The sequence below is a fragment of the Aulonocara stuartgranti genome (genome assembly GCF_965226115.1).
Source record: "Aulonocara stuartgranti genome assembly, chromosome: 23".
Lineage (NCBI taxonomy): Eukaryota > Metazoa > Chordata > Actinopteri > Cichliformes > Cichlidae > Aulonocara > Aulonocara stuartgranti.
Window position 1 is genome coordinate 14,471,723 of NC_138958.1, and position 18,635 is coordinate 14,490,357.

At 40.2% G+C, this 18,635-nt stretch overlaps 1 protein-coding gene across 1 annotated transcript; it reads left to right on the top strand.

Annotated features, from left to right (window-relative positions):
• Positions 1-1,239: 1,239 nt before the first annotated feature.
• hs2st1b (heparan sulfate 2-O-sulfotransferase 1b) lies at positions 1,240-17,171 on the top strand. The gene is made up of 7 exons (XM_082525229.1): positions 1,240-1,827; positions 5,846-6,087; positions 10,058-10,143; positions 10,526-10,664; positions 10,752-10,849; positions 15,808-15,965; positions 16,170-17,171. The coding sequence occupies exons 1-7, from the start codon at positions 1,704-1,706 to the stop codon at positions 16,394-16,396; spliced, it is 1,074 nt and encodes a 357-aa protein (XP_082381355.1). The 5' UTR covers positions 1,240-1,703; the 3' UTR covers positions 16,397-17,171.
• Positions 17,172-18,635: the final 1,464 nt, after the last annotated feature.

Genomic DNA, 18,635 nt, shown 5'->3' on the forward strand with positions numbered 1-18,635 from the left:
CCTTGTTTGTTTCCAGCTTAATGTAACCTTTTATAAAATAAATAATATTTTTAACCGTTTACTACCTTGCTACCATAATCATAGTGGAGAAAAACCTTTAAATCAGATGAAAAGTTATTGCTAAAAACAGAGTAGCACCTTTCATTCAAGTACTTCCTTGTGGAAATTTGTCAAACTTACCTTTCTTAATTTCTGGTACATTTTTTGCATTAATTTATGAAGGAAATGTCTTTATTTATATAGAGAAAAATACAAAAATAAGACACATGGTTGATAGTCGAACTTATAATGGAATGTAAAGCAAACCTTCTGTTATTTTTGGGGTTGTCCTGTGTCCTCACATGAGAGCCAGACTGCAACAGTGTGTTTTTTTTAGTCAGAAGTAACTTAAAATGTGTGAGCGTCACATGATCAACCCTTGGATTGTAGTAGATTAGATGTGTTTTAACAAAGTTTCTGCACATCTTTAAAACTTTCTGTGTATTTACATACCACAAATATATGTTTGTTGGGTTGTTTTAATGAATCGTGTATATCTGAACTATTGTATTGAGTTTATTTACTGACTTTGTTTTCTAAAAAACTAAACAAATACTACATTTATTAAATTACATGCATAACTATACCTCTTAGATTGTGACAGAAACAGCAGTGTAAGAATTTAAATATGGTTTTTGTATAGTCAGTGATGATGAACCATCTTTAAAGACAGCAAAATTAAGGTTTTATATATCTATTGGACTGTTGGGCTAAGCATGGTGGTTCTAACCTTTACTTATTTTCCGTCTCGTCTTCTTTTGATTGGTCCCTTTAGGGCAGGAATGGATCATCTACCTTACCCACCCTATCCCAAGCACCCTCCTGTTTCTGTATGGTCTTCTGCTTTTTCTATTGCCTGGCAGCTTCTATTTCAGCAACCTTTGTTCACTGTATGCGCTCTCTCTTCCGTGCACATGTCCACACCATCTCAGCCTTGCCTCTCTAACTCTGTAAGCACCTGTCCTGAACTGTCCTTCTGACATGTTTCTAATGCTGTCCATTCTGGTCACTCCCAGTGACCCTTCTCCATCTCAGCCTCCTGTCTTTTTGTCAGCGCCACCATTTCCAAATCATACAAAACAGCTTGTCTCACTAACATCTTGTGAACTTTCTCTATGCATTGTGGGGAATAATTGTTGCACACACTGCCGTCCAGTAGGTGGCGACATGAGCCTTTAGAGTTCTTCTGAGGTTGTCCAATGAAAACACAGGATGAAGAAGAAGCGACACTCCTGCTAGAAGCTTAGTTTGGACTCGGTTATCTTTCATGCAGTCACCTGTGTTTCACTGCCTTCATGTCTGTGAGCTCAGCACGAACTCGCGGTTGGCAAAGCAGGTTAAGTCCAAAATAAAACACGAACAGCGAAGCTGGTTTTGAAATATGCCGGTAGTGTGAGGTTGGCCAGTGTTAGCACGGAGCTAGCTGCTGTTAGTTTGTTTTGCTAACGCTGAGTTAACCCTGCAGGATGGCTGCTGAGCTCTATATCTACTAATGATGCTCAGCAACTAACCTCGGCGTCCGGATTTCGATTTGCAATATATAAATCAAAACATCCGAGTCAGTCCAGTTTCCAGCAGCAGACGCTTGTGCTGGGTTAAACGTTATCAGTGGATGTGAAACCTGAAGCTACCGGCATCCACGGCATGATTCATTCGGTTGTTTGATGGGGATTTTAAGGATCATGATGCTGCCAAAGATCCAGCTTTTGGCTGTTTTGGCATTCGGAGTGGCGATGCTGCTGATCGAGAATCAGATCCAGAAATTGGACGAGTCCAGAGCCAAACTAGGTAAGACCACAGCAAAGGTGGGTTCACCTAGTAACCCAGCTTATTGAGGCTTGAAAACTGCGGCAATGCAACATAGAATTTGTAATTTATAAAAAGTGAAAACATTCGGACAAGTTTTTACCAAAAATTACATTATAGGAAAAAAGTCAGGAGATTTTCAAAACTTAAAAATCATTTACATAACAATGCTGAAAGTCCTCAAACATCGACGTTATTGTGATCAATTTATTTTCATTTTTATTTTCAGTTCAGTTTGGTTTCAGCTAGTTTCCATAGTGGCTTTGCTTATTATTGAATTCAGTGTTTATTATACTCTTTGTTATTATCATCAGATTGTAAGACTGTAAGATAATTTAGAAGAGTAGTGTTTATCAACATAGACATGTGACACACATACATAGATATTCCAGTCTCAATAAGCTTATGCACCAAAGCCTCCCCAGGCTAATTGTGTACATGGATTTGATCTAATTGGAAAAGGATAAACCTGAAAACAACGCCAGTATGTTTTAATTTTGATTTTGATGGAAATCCATATTTTTCCACCCATCAGAAGTATATCCCTTCAAGCACAGGGTTTTCCCTGTTTATGTAAATAAATAAATAAAAACTTGGCACCCACCAAAGAATCTTTGGTCATCAACATAAGAATATAATATATAGACATTTTTTTCAAAAGTAATTTTAAACATTTATTGCAGAAAAGTACACACAAGTGATGACAACTTTTTGTAAACTAGCCATGTTGATTCCTTACTGCACAATTACTTCTTTCACTTGTACCTTTCAAATGTGAAAACAGAGTGCAGCCATCACCTGCGCAGACTGCCAGACATTCCACATTAATATTCAGTAAAGATTCCTGGAAACACAGACAAGTTCCATGTTGGGTTACAAGCACAAAACGTCAAGCGTGGTTGAACACAGAAATGCTGCCATGAATCATTTTGTTTGGATCAGAGCTCTGTGAGGCCAAATCATCTACAGCAGGATCTGATCTTCATTTGGCTCTGTGTGTCTGCAAGTTTGAGCTCGTTTCCCAACTTTAGAAGAAATTTGGGACACTGAAAAACGCTGACACTGGAGGCTATATCCGTTTAGAAACCAGAAGATTAGTAGTAGTTTTGTGCAATGGACTTCTAAGATAAACACAAACAGTGTTTTTCATCACTTACTAATAAAGTTTGATTGAAGCGAGCTGTACACGTGTATATTGGGAATATGTGCTCACAGCAAAATGTGAAATAGTGACTTATAATAAATCTTATTAGTTTATATTCAAGGATAATAATTATCACATTTTTTTGACTAAATTTATTCAGAGGGGATGTGTCGCCCTGGCAACCAAGAAAATTAACCCTGGTCATCCGCATTTTATAAGCCTAATCAAGCAGATGTTGTGGAAGTGATAATTAAGTATTTTAATGTTTAAAATAATACAAATGAATACAATAGAATAGAAGATGTTTCACCTCTCATTTGAGAAGCTTCTTCAGTTTTAAGTCCAAATGGCAGAGAGTCCCAGCTTTTTAAGCTGTATTGGGAGTTGTCCCTTAAGAGGGTCGTAGACTCATCACATGAGCCAAGGTATGAAAAAGGGTGTGGGTCATTATTAACAGAGGTATTGGGTGAAACCATTTTAAGACCTTGCCTCACCCTGTCCTGTGACCTATTGAGATCAAGTGACGTGAGTGGGTGTTAAGGTGCTTCGGAAGGGATCTCAACACTGGATTGCGGGTGGCAGACAGTTGGTGTTGTAAGCCACCCCCTCTGTGCACATACAGTGGCTTGCAAAATGAATCAATTTTATTGGAATTCCACGTGAAAGACCAACACAAAGTGGTGTACACGTGAGAAGTGGAACGAAAATCATACATGATTCCAAACATTTTTTACAAATAAATAACTGCAAAGTTCAAGGGGGCCGAATACTTTTGCAAGCCACTGTAGATGGCTCTTTCAGTCCATCTGTCTTCTTTGTCTTTTAGATGCAGATGTACAGCTGAGTCTTGTCCTGTTGAGGTGGCTCTTCCGTGTTGTGCCATGTGTTTATGGACTGGCTCTTTGTTTTCTCCACTGTAGAGGTCTGAGCGCTCCTCGATGCAGAAAACAGCATATATTACGTAGTTTAGTTTTTGTTTAGGAGTTTTGTCCTTGGGAAGAACCAGTGTTTGTCTGAGTGTATTGGTGGGTTTGAGGTATACTGGGATGTCATAGTTGGAGAAGATTCTCCCGAGTTTCTCTGATAAACTTGCTACATAAGAGATAACAATATTGTTCTGTTTGTCATTCATTTTCTCCTTAGTTGGTGTAATATTTTAAGAGCTTTCTTTACCTATGTGTGTTCCCTTTCTTTCCCTTCTGGCTTAGAGGGAATGTTTTTGGCTCAGTTTTGCAGGGTCCTGATTACTTCAAGTTTGTGTTCCAGAGGGTGGTGGGAGTCAAAGAATAGGTACTGATCTGGGTGTGTGGGCTTCCGGTAAACTTCAATGTTGAGGTTTCCTTTCTCTTCAAAGAGGAAGTCCAGTCGCTTTTCTTTCCAAGTGCCTTAAATTTCCATGACCTGGATGACTGAGAACCTACACAGACATTGTGTGCATTCCACAACATATCTGAAGTCATCGCTCATGATTCCACCCTTCTCTCAGTTAATGCCACATTGACGCCCTGCGAGATCAAGGCCAAAACTCATCAATCAAAGATGATTTAAAAGGCTAAAAACACACCCAAATCTGCAAACATAAAATTTCCAACTGAAAAAATCATGATCTTAAATATCAAAAGTTATACTGTATCAAAGTAAAGATGAAAGTAATTAATGCTTACAGGAAATTAACACAGAAAAAATAACTGTACATGTTTTTTTTAGTTTGAATAAACTGTTGAAGTTGTAGTTTCAGTATTTTTATTCCTCAGCCATCAAAGGTTCCCTGAAAATCTTCTGAATTCGATAACAAGAAGTCATATGTGTATCTACTAGGATGCTGAGTAGCACTGACGCCTGCCAGTGTACTTAGTTTAATCTTTTTTCTTGAGAAAGATTTTGTTCCAGATTCGGCTCCATAGCCATCTCAACAGCATTTTGACATTTTTACGTCATACAAAATATGCTTTCAAGCGGCTCTCATTAAATACAAATGCATTAGTTTAACCTCACCACTTACACTGTGCTCAATTTGGACTGCTTTCACTGTCGTTCTTGCTTAAAGACTGGTCTGACTATTTTTTCTTCCATTTAATCAACCCGTAAATAAGTTACCAGGAACACACGCCTAACAGAAAAATATGCACACATCCCATTTTCTTTAATCTTTAATATAAGTGACCATCCATCTGCCTTAAAATGGAGACAAAAGGAACTCAAACAGCCTCCACCCCCCGAGCTTCATCAGCCTTCATCGTGTCAGACAGTAAAGGATTTGCTGGACTGCTGGATGTTGCAGCATACTGAGCGCCACACATCCGGTCTAAGAGACACAAGGCCATTCGCGTAATTGTCTTTAATTAACATTGCAGTGGAGAAAAGAAGAGGGAGAAAACACCTTTAATTATGCCTCCTGTCAATGTTATCATCAAAAGCCTAATTACTTGTTTTGATGTTATTGTGCTTTGAAGGACTTGTTGTTTTCTTTAATTAAGGCATGCTAACTAACAAGCTTCACTGGCCTTATGCCATGTTCCTGTGGGAGGGGAGAATCTCATCTCAGGGTTTATTTCATCTGGCAGCTGCCAGTCTGCTCCTGCTCCTCACTCATTCCAGCTGTTTAGCTAATCAGCAAATACAAAGAAGACGAATAGGAAGACATAAAGGTTAAATAAATCTCTTCGAACAACATCCAGCTACCTGGCATGCAAATTGCTCCCTAAAACTACTGACTGACTATTTCATGGTGGTGTGATAAGCTGGAGTGACTGTCCTTTTTTAGTGCTAAATCGAATATTATAATATTGTGCTTATTCAGTTGTGCGCTGTTTAATTAAAATGTTAACAACAAACTGTGTTTACTTCCTTGTTCAGAACGCACCATAGCCAGACACGAGGTGGCCGAAGTAGAGCAGCGTCACAGCGAATACGGGGGTGGGCGGGAAGTTTCGCCGATAGTAGAAAACGACGACACGGTCATCATCTACAACAGAGTGCCCAAAACAGCCAGCACGTCCTTCACTAACATCGCCTATGACCTGTGTGGGAAGAATCGCTTCCACGTTCTGCACATCAACACAACCAAGAACAACCCTGTCATGTCTCTACAAGACCAAGTAAGACTTCACACACTCAGCCAAAATGACAGAGTAACGTTTATTATATTTTGCGCAGGAATACATTTTTAAAGGCTCTGTTTATGCTTCTATACCTAGACAGATCGCAGTGGAGTATTTTCCACTAATGTTTCTTCTGTATCTTAGAAATATTCATTATTGTCCCTCATCTCACTAGGTTGAGCTAACTTTGTTTTTGACATATTTCTGCAACTCTTACATGCTGAAGTCCTAGAGAGAATATTTAAGAATGTGCAATCTTCAGGTCAGAGAAAATGTGTTTTTAAAGTTTTAACATTTAGTATCCTGTTTGCTTCCTTGTTTACTTGCAAGCGATCCCCTTTCCTGCTTTTGTGCCAGTGTTGGCACATTGCTGCATCTCTTATTCTCATTAATAACACTTATAATAAACAGAGTTGCCAATTTCACGCTATTCTGATGATCCACATCACTCATGAAAAAGGTACTCTGTGGTGGTGGAAGGGAAAATCATCTGCGGCTGTTGTCTGTTAATGAATCCCTCTCTCCGGTGTGTTTGTTTGCACGTTGAAAATAATGAAACCTGATGATATTTTGGTTTGAGAATTGTCTGTGTCTTTCTCCGCATCCTGTTACTCTTAGTGAATGTTTACTGCTGAGAGCAGCTCAGTTCACACAGTGTAAATGCCCTGAAGCTATAGTGGTGTTATTTGTAGTTGCCAAAGTAATATCCTGTCTGCCGTCTCACAACAGGCTCGCACCTACTCACCACACACACGCACGCACACACACACACACACACACACACACACACACACACACACACACACACACACACACACACACACACACACACACACGTATGAGGGTAAACAACAGTCTGCAGTCCCGTCACGGCCAAGATTCATTTTTACATATGAACACTTTTGTATCAAGTTAAAACATCCAGTCCAGCCAAGGTATGTTTGACTTTGCGATATTTATTAATAGTGTAGGGTGATATTAATCTGTGTATGTTTCAAATGTCATAATTAATTGTCCATAATATTGTCCATGTGTGTAATGTGTTGTGTTTTTATGCTGTTGATCAGTGGCATAATTTACACTAGAAGCTAAAGTTTATAACGTCTAAGGCGTTTAGTTATTTAATAGTTTAGATCAGTGGTCCCCAATCTTTTTTGCACCAACAAAATAAAATGATACGACCAAGACAAAAACGGTGGTATTTGTAAATATAATAATAAACGCAAATTCACAGTGTAATTGTGTAACTTTATTAGCAGCATCCTCCTGAAATGCGACTAACATCCTCCTCTCTGCCCCTTAATGCTCTCTGGTCGCTATGGTAACACGTAAATACTTCTTTCAAAATAAGACAGAAGTACAACAACGGGAAAAGACCCAGGGAAACAGAGTTAACGATAATAACCCTGAAAACCATAGATTTCACACCCGAGCCTCAACTCTCGCGGCCCGGTACTGGTCCGCTGGTTTAGACTGGTGGTGTACCCTAAAGCAAGTCCAAGGGGCCTCATTAATCAAAGAGTGGATGGGCTCCATATTAAGCGTGAGCAGAAAAAACAAAAATAGTTTGAGCAAATAAAAGGCAGATTTTAAAAAGGTACATATTCCACTTTGTAAATAATAATAATAATAATAATAATAATAATAGTCCATCTGGGAATGTATCTACACCAGCCTCATATCTAAACCTCTTTATGTTTACCACCCTCATTCCACAAATGGTCAAAGCACCCCATGAATATCTATGGATCATATTTAGGTTGGTGTTCATTGGTTCTTCTTACTGCAGTGATGTGTGTCACCGTAATTTGGTGAGTGTATTTTATTTGAGTTGGTGCATTATAATAAAAACATCTATTACCAGGCAGTGGATATGTGCAGGTGGTGATGATATGCAGGTGAGAGCTGCCACTGCGCATCCAGTGTATTCGTGGAGAGGCCATGTTTGCAGAATCTGAAAGAAAACTTAACATCATCCTGGTCATTTATACAGTTAAATACTGATGGAACCAACTGACCCTAACATTCTTCAGTGCTCTCAAATTTTCTGAAATTCATTACGGTAATTTGTCTTTCAAGGTAATAAGCATCATATATAAGGCAAACCAGACTTTCCTGAACCCTGCCACCAGCTTGATATCAACCCGCAGTCCAGTTGCCTTCTCTCTGCTCTGAAGGTGGTGGATGTGATAGGGAGATGGTGTAATACATATTAGACTGTTTTTATTAGGTTAGATTTGGTTTATATTTATCAACACTGCTGATTTTGGTGTCTGTGATGAAATACATTTATAAGCGATGCGTTATATGCTAAGAGTGTTTACATATTGTGATTCAGCACGTCACCGTCTGCGTCGCCAGTATGTTTGCAGTCTTTCTGTCATGCTTGGTTTTATAACTCCAACTGTGGGCTGTTGTATACTGAATACTGTTCATACAAGCAGATATGATTGCAAATGTAAATGAGGTCTTGTGTTGTGCCTTGGGCACAAAAAGTCCCTGAACTTCAGATTAGCTTAGTGTTTGTTTGCTTCTGTTTTGTTTTCCTGACTGCAGCATTCAAGAACCAGTTTTATTCCAGAAGATTTCAATATTCCCATCACCCTGTTTCCCTGTGGGCTTGATATGCTGTGGTATAATTCTGTATGTGTCCTTACATTTCACTTTTCTGTAATAAAGTTTTGTTCACATCTAAATCTGTCTTTCTTAACCCTCTCAAAGTTTTTGGCCTTGTTTGCTCTCCTCAGCATTTGGTCACAGATGCTGCTCGTCCTCTAAGGATGTAAACGGCCTTTCTTTGACAGTATTCTTTCTATTTAGAGGCTTTTGTTCTCTATTTAGAAAATTCTATGAATCTATGAAGTAATTTTCAGTGATTTGTGCTTTGGTTCCACCTGATCCACTTTCCAGTGTTTTAGTGCTCCATGTGCAGTTTCCTTAGAAACCTTTTAGTAGACACACAATTTAATCATCTTCATTTCATCCGAACACTGTTTGAACACAATGTTACAGCTTAAGGAACCTTTTATACAGACGTCGGTGCCAGAATTTGATTGAAATAATTTTTTTAATGTTACCAGATTATGTGCCTTATTTAAGTAAGAACTTCTTTTCAAGCTTACATAAACACATTTTAAGTAATCTCAGAGTTTTAGATCATTACGTTATCATCATGTAATGTGTACACCATTAATACTCATGTTTCATTTCTGTAGTATCTTTATGATAAAGAATTTCTGTACTCCAGTTTCCTCCCACAAGCTGAAGACACGCATGTTAGATCAGAGTGCGATTGTGTCTCTCTATGTTAGCCGTTCAGTGGACTGACAGACGACCTGTTCGGTATGTATCCTGCCTCTGTGACAGCTGGGTTAGGCTCAAGCCCTCTAAATTGGATAAGTGGTTTAGAAAATGGATGGACATTAGCTACTTAACGCTTGTTTTTACTTTGACATTCTACTTTGAACTTCTTCTCCTTAAACGGCAGCTTTTGTGACTCATCCAGACCAAAAACATGCATGGATAAATATTCTGTCCATTCAGTGGCGCAGTGTAAGAGGAAAGACTCTGTCAAGGATGTTTTAGTGACTGGAGCTGTATGTGAAATTCAAGTGCTCAAAATCTGCAGCTTGTTCAGAGCTTGTGCTTGAAAACAGACGAAGAAGTGACAGGCATGTACTTCTTTGGGATTCACCTGCATGTTATAACAGCGTTTTGACCTACAGGGCTCCACCCTGTCACATGACCAAAAATTATTAGTATTTATTATTCATTATCAAAATGTGTTCCAGTTATAAATATGAATGCAAATGCTCATTTGTTCATTGGGAAGGGTTGACACTTTTGCTGTATTTGAACTCTGCGCTGTAACTGAGTAAAGTTTGTAGCAACATGTAGCACAAACATTTCTGTTGTGGCTCCGTTTCCCCGCGGCTCCGTAATTAGTTTCCATTATCTTTGTCTCCAGGTGCGCTTTGTCAGGAACGTCACCTCATGGAGAGAGATGAAGCCCGGCTTCTACCACGGCCATGTAGCTTATCTGGACTTCTCAAAGTAAGGCCCTTCATTTCCTGTAATACCATTAATATCCAGATTAGTTACAAACAGCCAGCAGAGCAGATAAAGGGAGGTCACGTATTGATCGCTAACATGTGCTTTAGTGTTGATTAATGGCATTGTTGTCCTTATCTCCCCTGACACTATCATCTCTGTGATCACAGGTAATTATTCTAATGGTCTAAGTGTTTCTCAGTGAGAGAGATTCGGTTAACTTGCACTCTCACTCCCTGATGCTGCTCCATGCTTTCACTAGGGAGAATATGCTTTTTGAATGCAATAAAATTCAGCAGCACAGCTTCATGTGCTGCTGCAGTGAAGTATAAATTAAGTCTCGAAAGATTTTAAAGAATGTGCCCTCCCTTTTCTTTTTGTTCAGACATGGCATGAAAGGTAAACCACTGTACATCAATGTGGTGCGTGATCCCATAGAGCGCCTTGTATCGTACTACTATTTTTTACGTTTTGGAGATGACTACAGACCAGGCCTTCGACGAAGGAAACAAGGAGACAAGAAGGTGCTTCTTTTACAGCTTGCATCCTTTTCGAATGACCTGTTTTTTGTCTGGATAATACAATGACAAGCGTTTCGCATTGTGTTTCAGACCTTTGATGAGTGTGTGTCATCAGGTGGGTCTGACTGTGCTCCGGAGAAACTGTGGTTGCAGATCCCTTTCTTCTGTGGTCACTATTCAGAGTGCTGGTGAGTGGGCTGCACCTGACAGCCCGATCATTCTCTTTCTCTGAACTGCTACAACTCCTGTTTAGGCTGCTAGCTTAGCATCAACGGGATGCAGCAGTGGCGCAGGGCAGAAGTCGTTTCGAAGGGACAAAATGGGAAATACAAATAAATGTAGAGAGGGTGCATGTCCAGCATGTCCCGGGTCATGCCACAGGGCGTCCTCCTGATGGGACAATCCCCAGAACACGTCAGCCAGGAGCCATCCTTGTCAGATGCCCAAACCACTTCAAATGACTCCTTTCAAAGTGAGGAATAGTGGCTCTACTCTGAGGGCCTACCAGATGGCTGAACTCATCACCCTGTCTCTAAGGGAGACGCCAGCCACCCTTTGAGGAAAGCAAATTTCTGCCACTTGTATATATGATCTCATTCTTTCAGCCACTACCCAAAGCTCGTGACCGTAGATGAGGGTAGGAATGTAGATCGGCCGGTAAATACAGAGCTTTGCCTTTACACTCAGCTCTCTCTTCACCACGACGGACCCAATCCGTCTGTCGATCGCCCGCTCCCATCAATTGTGAGCTTCAGAGGACCATGGCTTCAGACTTGGAGTTGCTCATTCCCACTGCTTCACACTCAGCTGCGAACTGCTTCAGTGCGAGCTGGAGGCCACCACCTGACGAAGCCATCAGAACCAAGGTTCAAGGTTCAAGGTTCTTTATTTGTCACATGCATAGTTATACAAGTATAACACACAGTGAAATGTAGCCTGACACGCTCCCCGACATGTGCAAAAATTGGGGGGGGGGTGTAGAGGAAGAACATTTTATATATATATATATATTAGGGGTGCAACGATACACAAAATTCACGGTTCGGTTCGGTTCGATACTTTGGTGTCACGGTTCGATATTTTTTCGATACAAAAAAAATGTTCATGCATTTTTTATTTGTCATTTATTAAAATTATAAATATATATTTTAACTCAAAAGTACAGTTTTTAAATTTAACCCTAACCCTTGTGCGTGTTTTTTATTTTGACAGCGAATGCGCACCTGCGGACCACTTATGTGCAGCCCTGGTTATTTAGCTCATCATATCGCAGCCACAGAAATTCTTTTGTCCATGAAACCATAAAGCTGCACTTTCTTTTTGCCTTATAGTCTGATTTGTCATAACTTCTCCGTTTTGTGGTAAGCTTTTCTTTGGCTGTCACTTCTTCACCCTGACCTGTCTTATTTGGCTCAGCAGAACTGAAATGCTTTTACACATGCACTCACATAAGCTCAGCTGCGGGAGATTTCACTTGTCATGTTTGCATAGTAAGCTAACGATTAATAAGACGATGTCAGAGGAATTGGTGCACAAATTATCATCACTCACAGATCAGTGCTGTCACTCTCTATACACAGTTCGCAGGATTGCAAAGTGAAAGCAAAAAAACAAGCGCAAATTCAAACGCGATTTCAATATGTCACATATTGACAGTGGCTCACCGATGCCAATGACATAATTACCCAGCTACATTTCTGAAAGAATGCAAAAGCATTGACATATATTTTTCCTACAATAGCCCGACGGGCAGGGAAGAGATAGATTTTGGTAGCCCGACTGAAAAGATCGCTAGCTCCGGGACGTCGGGCTAGCGATATTGCGAGCCCTGTATCTGATTGAGGAATCACTCATCTTTGGAAAAGAGAGTTTATTACAGAGAAATGGCTCTTTCCAAAATAAAAGCTATACTATCCGCTTCTTCTGGGCTATATTCTCAGCAGCATAAGGAGAATCATGTGCTAACAGCTGTCTAAATGACTCGGCTAAAGTTAGTAGCATGCATGCTTGTTGTTTTTGTTTTTGCACTAGGATGATGTCGGCGTAAATGTGCAGTCATATTCGTTGTGTTCCCACTAGTGCTTTCAGGTTAATCTCGTTGAAATGACCTTAACGCCACAACACGGCAAATCTCCGTTAACGAGCTACCGCCGATCGCTCCGTGCATGGGGCTAGACAGCCAACACTTAACGAGCTAACTGCGCTAACACACTAGTTCACACCAATGTAATTGAGCATTGCGTGGCACATCCAACATACTGTTTTACTTTAGTCCATGACTCGCTTACCTTCAGGGTCATACGTCACATGAAAACCAAAATAATTCCAAACGCCAGATCTGAATGAGGGTGGGGAGGTCCACTTCTGTCTCGCTAGCTTGCCCTGCGCTCTTCCTTCTGACTATGCTGTCTGTGTTGAGCGCTCAGTGAATCTGCATTCGACTACTCCGCCTAGGCTGCACTGTCGAGCCTAGGCGGAGTAGTCGAATGCAGATTCACTGAGCGCTCAACACAGACAGCATCGCCAGAAGGAAAATTGATAAAATAAATTACAAATGTTGTATTGCTCGATACATATGCGTACCGAACCGAAAGCACTGTATCGAACGGTTCAATATCGATACGAATATCGTTGCACCCCTAATATATATATATATATATATATATATATATACATACATACATACATACATACATACATTATATACACTGGGTGAATGTGCAGTAGTAGCAGCAAGCAGGTGAATTCTGTACATTAATATGAATAGACATCTGACTATTTTACAGGAAACATCATCTGCGAAAAGCAGAGATGAGATTCTGAGATCGCCCAAGTGAAAGCCTTCCACCACTTGGCTATGCCTAGAAATTCTGTCCCCTAAAAATTATGAAAAGCATCAGTGACAAAGGCGGAGTCCAACACCCACCTGGAAACGAGTCCAACTTATTGCCGGCTATACGGACCAAGCTCTTGCAAGGATCAAATGGCTCGTGGCAATGGGCCAGAAGCCCTATACTTCCGAGGCACTTTCCACAGAAGACTCAGAGGGACACGGTAAAACGCCTTCTTCAGAGTCCACAAAACACATGTAGACTGGTTGTGCAAACTCCTGTGTACCCTCAAGTAATCTCGAGAGGGTAAAGAGCTGGTCCAGTGTTCCGTGAAAAGGACGCAAACCACATATTTCCTCCTGTATCCGAGGTTCAGCTAACGGACAGACTCTCCTTTCCAGCACCCTGGCATAGATTTCCCTGGGGAGGCTGAGGACTGTGATCCCTCTATAGTTGGAGCACACTGTCCAGTTTCCTCTTCTTAAAGATCCATTCCAGAGGTATGGCCTCTAACCTCCAACAACATTGTAGAGGCATTGATAACCAAGACAGCCTTGCAGCATTGCCTCTACCAGGCATTCTTAGCGCACCTTCACTATACCTTTAGGGGCCCGCAGGTCTCTCCAGTATCATCCCCTGCCACAGGGTCCAACACACCACCAGGTGGTGATCAGTTGACAGTTCAGCACCTCTCTTCACCCAAGTGTCCAGAACATACTGCTGCAGATCTGATGATACATTTACAAAATTGATGATCAACCTGTGGCCTAGGGTGTCGTGATGCCACGTGCACTTATGGATACGCTAGGGTTCAGATCTGGGAGGCCGTTCCTCCCTTCACGCCCCTTCAGGTCTCACTGTCGTTGTTGACATGAGCGTTCAAGTCTCCAAGTGAGACGACGGAGCCCCCAGGTGGAACACCCTCAAGCACTCCACCCACGGATACCAAGAAGGTCTGGTACTCTAAACTGTCGTTCGGGGCATAAGGGCAAACGAAAGGGAAACAGGCTCAGGGAACCAAACCCTCCTGTTCACTGGGAAAAACTCCAACATAGTGGCAGCAAGCTGAAGGGGTACTGAAATACTCGTCCCTGGTAACCCTATCCCGGGCAGCGTGAGCTGTTTCCTAGATCTTTCACTCATAGGGGTTTTTGAATCGCTATTTGTCTGCTCCCTCACCCAGAGATAGCCCCTGGGACACACAAACCCCTCCAACACGAATAAGGTAGTGAGTCATGGAGGAGTGTCATTACATCTTAATAGAATCTTAATGTAAGGATTAATTGAATGTAATGTAATTAACTATCTACTAAAGTGTAATTCACTGTCAGTATCTGTTATAAAATGTTAGATGACTGTTTTGAATTAGTCGCAGTGTGACAATTTATTCTTTCTCCAAGCTGAGTGAAAGAAAAGGCTCCATCTGTTGTTTGTAAACAGTGATGAGGATATGGTATAGTTCTGTTTGGGTTTTTTTTCTCCTCACTAATCACATATTACACAGACGATGTAAACAGCACATTATAGATATATAGTCCACAATCTGTGTACTCAGACTCATTAGTGACTGAACAGCCTGTGGCAGAAGCAGTATTTATATATGTCCAACCTAGGATCTTCTCATTAAAGCCTCCCTATCCTCCAAAAGAAGAAAAACATTCATCATTCATCCTCATAACCCTCAAATGTCTTTTGAAAGCCAAAGACAGATTTTTTTTTTGTCAGCATTATTCTAAAATTTCACCTCAACAATAGGAATATGTATATTTTTAGCTTTTTGTACAGTGAAATTAGAAATGTGACTAAAATCATAATTACTCATCTGTTATAAAAAGAAGGAAAAAAACTTGTGTACAGTTTGGAAAAGACTTTGAATTCCCTTTGGAGATTATTTTGATTATTTTCAAATAAATAATAAATAAACTGAGTCATTCATTTTCATTATTAGGAATTAAACAGTAAATGAGTGTGATCACAGTAACCTTGTTACTAATGCATGCAGTTTGACATTTTTCCTTTCATGTAGTCATTTTCTTTTAATGATCAGCATTCCTGGACATTGTGCTCCTTAAATGCAACAACGGCTTTGCTCATCACTGAGAAAATTTAGAGTTTGCTGGAAGAGAGCTAGCATGAAAATAAGAACGGCAGAATTCAAGAAAGCTGCTCAGTCTTTGCATAATACCCACCTATCGCTAGGGAGTATTGTGCAGTGATGTCAAAGACGTAGATAAGTAACAGAAGAAAAGCCTGGCCTTCAGATGAGGCGATCCAAATTAAACTCACTCACACTGTGATCTCCGTTTCTTGTGCAGGAACGCGGGCAGTAGATGGGCTCTGGAACAGGCCAAATACAACCTGGTAAACGAGTACCTGTTAGTGGGAGTAACGGAGGAACTCGAGGACTTCATCATGATCCTGGAGGCAGCACTCCCACGCTTCTTTAAGGGAGCCACAGATCTCTACAGAACAGGTAGCAACAAAACACAATTTCATACTGTTACTTCTTATTTGTGGCTGTGATGCCCTTAAAACGAGCCCTGTCAGTACTGGAGTTACTTTTATATGACGAATCCTTTTCCTGGTCTCAATTTACACTTAACTGACTGAATGCTTTTTTAGTAGAGCAGTAACAACATGCTACCTGGAATCATTAAACCTTCTTGTGTTCCTCCAGGAAAGAAATCCCACCTTAGGAAGACCACAGAGAAGAAGCCCCCCACCAAAGAGACAATAGCCAAGTTGCAGCAGTCAAACATCTGGAAAATCGAAAATGAATTTTACGAGTTTGCACTTGAACAGTTTCAGTTTGTGCGTGCCCACGCCGTCAGGGAAAAAGACGGAGAACTCTTTGTCCTTGCACAGAGCTTCTTCTATGAAAAGATCTACCCCAAAGTGAACTAAAAGTGTCAACAGAAAAGCAGTCGTGTACACTGGGAAAGTACGAGACATTAAGCAGTGCTGGTTTCACTGGGGTCTAGTTGGGAAATCCTTTCAGACACTGTGGTGAAATTTCTACTTTTTTTATTGCTAGAGCAGCTGTTGAGAAAACGAAGGTGTCAGTCTATACTGTGAGAAAGAATTTCCCAAACCTTAAGACAAGAAGAGTTTTTTACCATGTTTGATGTTTGGGTGGACTTTCAAAATAAAAGCAGGAAACCTCAACTACTTCAGCAGCTTCAAAACAGTGTTTAGTGCAGATGGTCACGGCTACATTCCTACATGCTGTGTTAACATGTTTTTGGACCAAATTGTAGCAAAAGAAAACAGATTGGATCATTGCATCCTTTGGTGCGTGACTGGTAATTTTTTATTCCACTGAGATCTTCTCAATTTTTACATGTTTCACACATTATTTCAGTGATTTATCACAGATATTAATGTGCATGTTTTTTCTTAAAAGACAGCTGCTGTTCTTTTGGGTTTTTTTAGTCTGAAAGGACAACCTGGAGTAGGAGAAAGGTACTAATGACTAACAGCTGGAATGTTTGAGTACAGTACTACTGCAAGCAAGAAGAAACTGATAGTGCCTTTATATTAATGTATAGAACATTTCTTTAATATTATTTTTCCTCTGATCCCACATTCACTTTCCTTTTATTTTGGCGCATTGCTTCTATGATTACTGTTGTTTTCCACTCTCCACAGTAACACTCTGAATATAAACAAATAACTGCAAGTTTGTGTGATGAATTTTGTGAATAAGTTTGGTTGGCTTTTAAAAGGTGATTTACTTGTTTTATGCAACTTTCACCAAATGATACAGTATGAAATGACTTCGACATACCCAGGATATATTTCACACACTGTAACAGTGGCAATCGAGCTATAAGCAGTAACACAAAAGTGTTGATAAACTCCATCCAAGCTATGAGCACGTTCATATGAAAGGGGTGTTGGCTGTGTGCCTGAGATGTAGACAAGTCCACTGACAGCAGAGCGAGGGATTTTTACAAAGGAAGATAAAACTATAACATTACAGTAGCATGAAGAAATTACACAAATAACACACGTTGAAAGTGGCACAGCTGCTGCAGACACATCAGCAGTATGAGTGTCTTGAACAGCAAAAGCTCTGTGTAAATGTTTATGGACTTTGGATGGTAAAGCTAGAAAGGAGAAAGGAGCTGCTGTGTTAATGAAATGCCAGGAAAGAAAGCTGCAAAAATGCAGACTGTGAAAGTTGACTGTGTATTAATACTGGAGACATTGATTATTTCATTAAAATTGATATTTATATGAGTTTAAGATAGTTTTAGAATTAAAATCTATTAAAAATTTATGTCCAGAAAATGATATGCTTCATTTTAGGATCATGCATTCAGGGGCATGGAACAGTTGAGATTACAATTCTTTGCAGCCAGTAAGCAAGAAAAAGAAGGAAAAAAAAAATCAAGGTTCACCTAAATTCACTTAATACTTGTGTATATAAAGGATTTTTCCATGGTTTTTCAATTGTATTCTTTGGTAATGTGGTTATTGTGGATTAGTGGATAATACTAACTTTCCACTCTCCACTTCTGGCGTAGAACCGATGGTTTTTTCCCCTAATTGCATATTTAGAAACTGGCATCTTGGAGCAGCCATTTGACTGCATTAACAGCTGGATCACTATCTGGGGATATTCGCCAGGTGAATGAATCAGTTCAGTTTTATTTTTATAGTGTGACCTGACAACAGTCACCTCAGTCTGCTATTCTGCATCAGTGTAGTTTTATAGACAAATGAATGGACGAGACCCCACGAGCCAAATTTGGCGTCAGTGGAAAGAAAAAACCTATTTTTAGCAGGAAGAAACCTCCAGGAGAACCTGGCTCGGGGAGGAGCAGGTATCAACTGCATGGGTGGGTTGGGTGATGAGTAGAGTGTAGTGACATTCACAGTCGCATTAATAGGAATTTGCGTTAAATTAGATATTTGAGAGTTTCGCAGCCAAATGTTTTGCAGAATCCATCAGCATACAGTTTCAAATACTCTGTATGCTTTATGCACCTTCATTCTATTGGATCAGGGATAGTATGGATATTGGATAGAAATATGTTTGAGCTTTAAACATGTTAAACCCATACAAGAGAGGTTCAGAAATAACTGGATCCTTAGCTACTAAATTTTTTAGTAGAGAACTCTGTCATTTCACCTGACT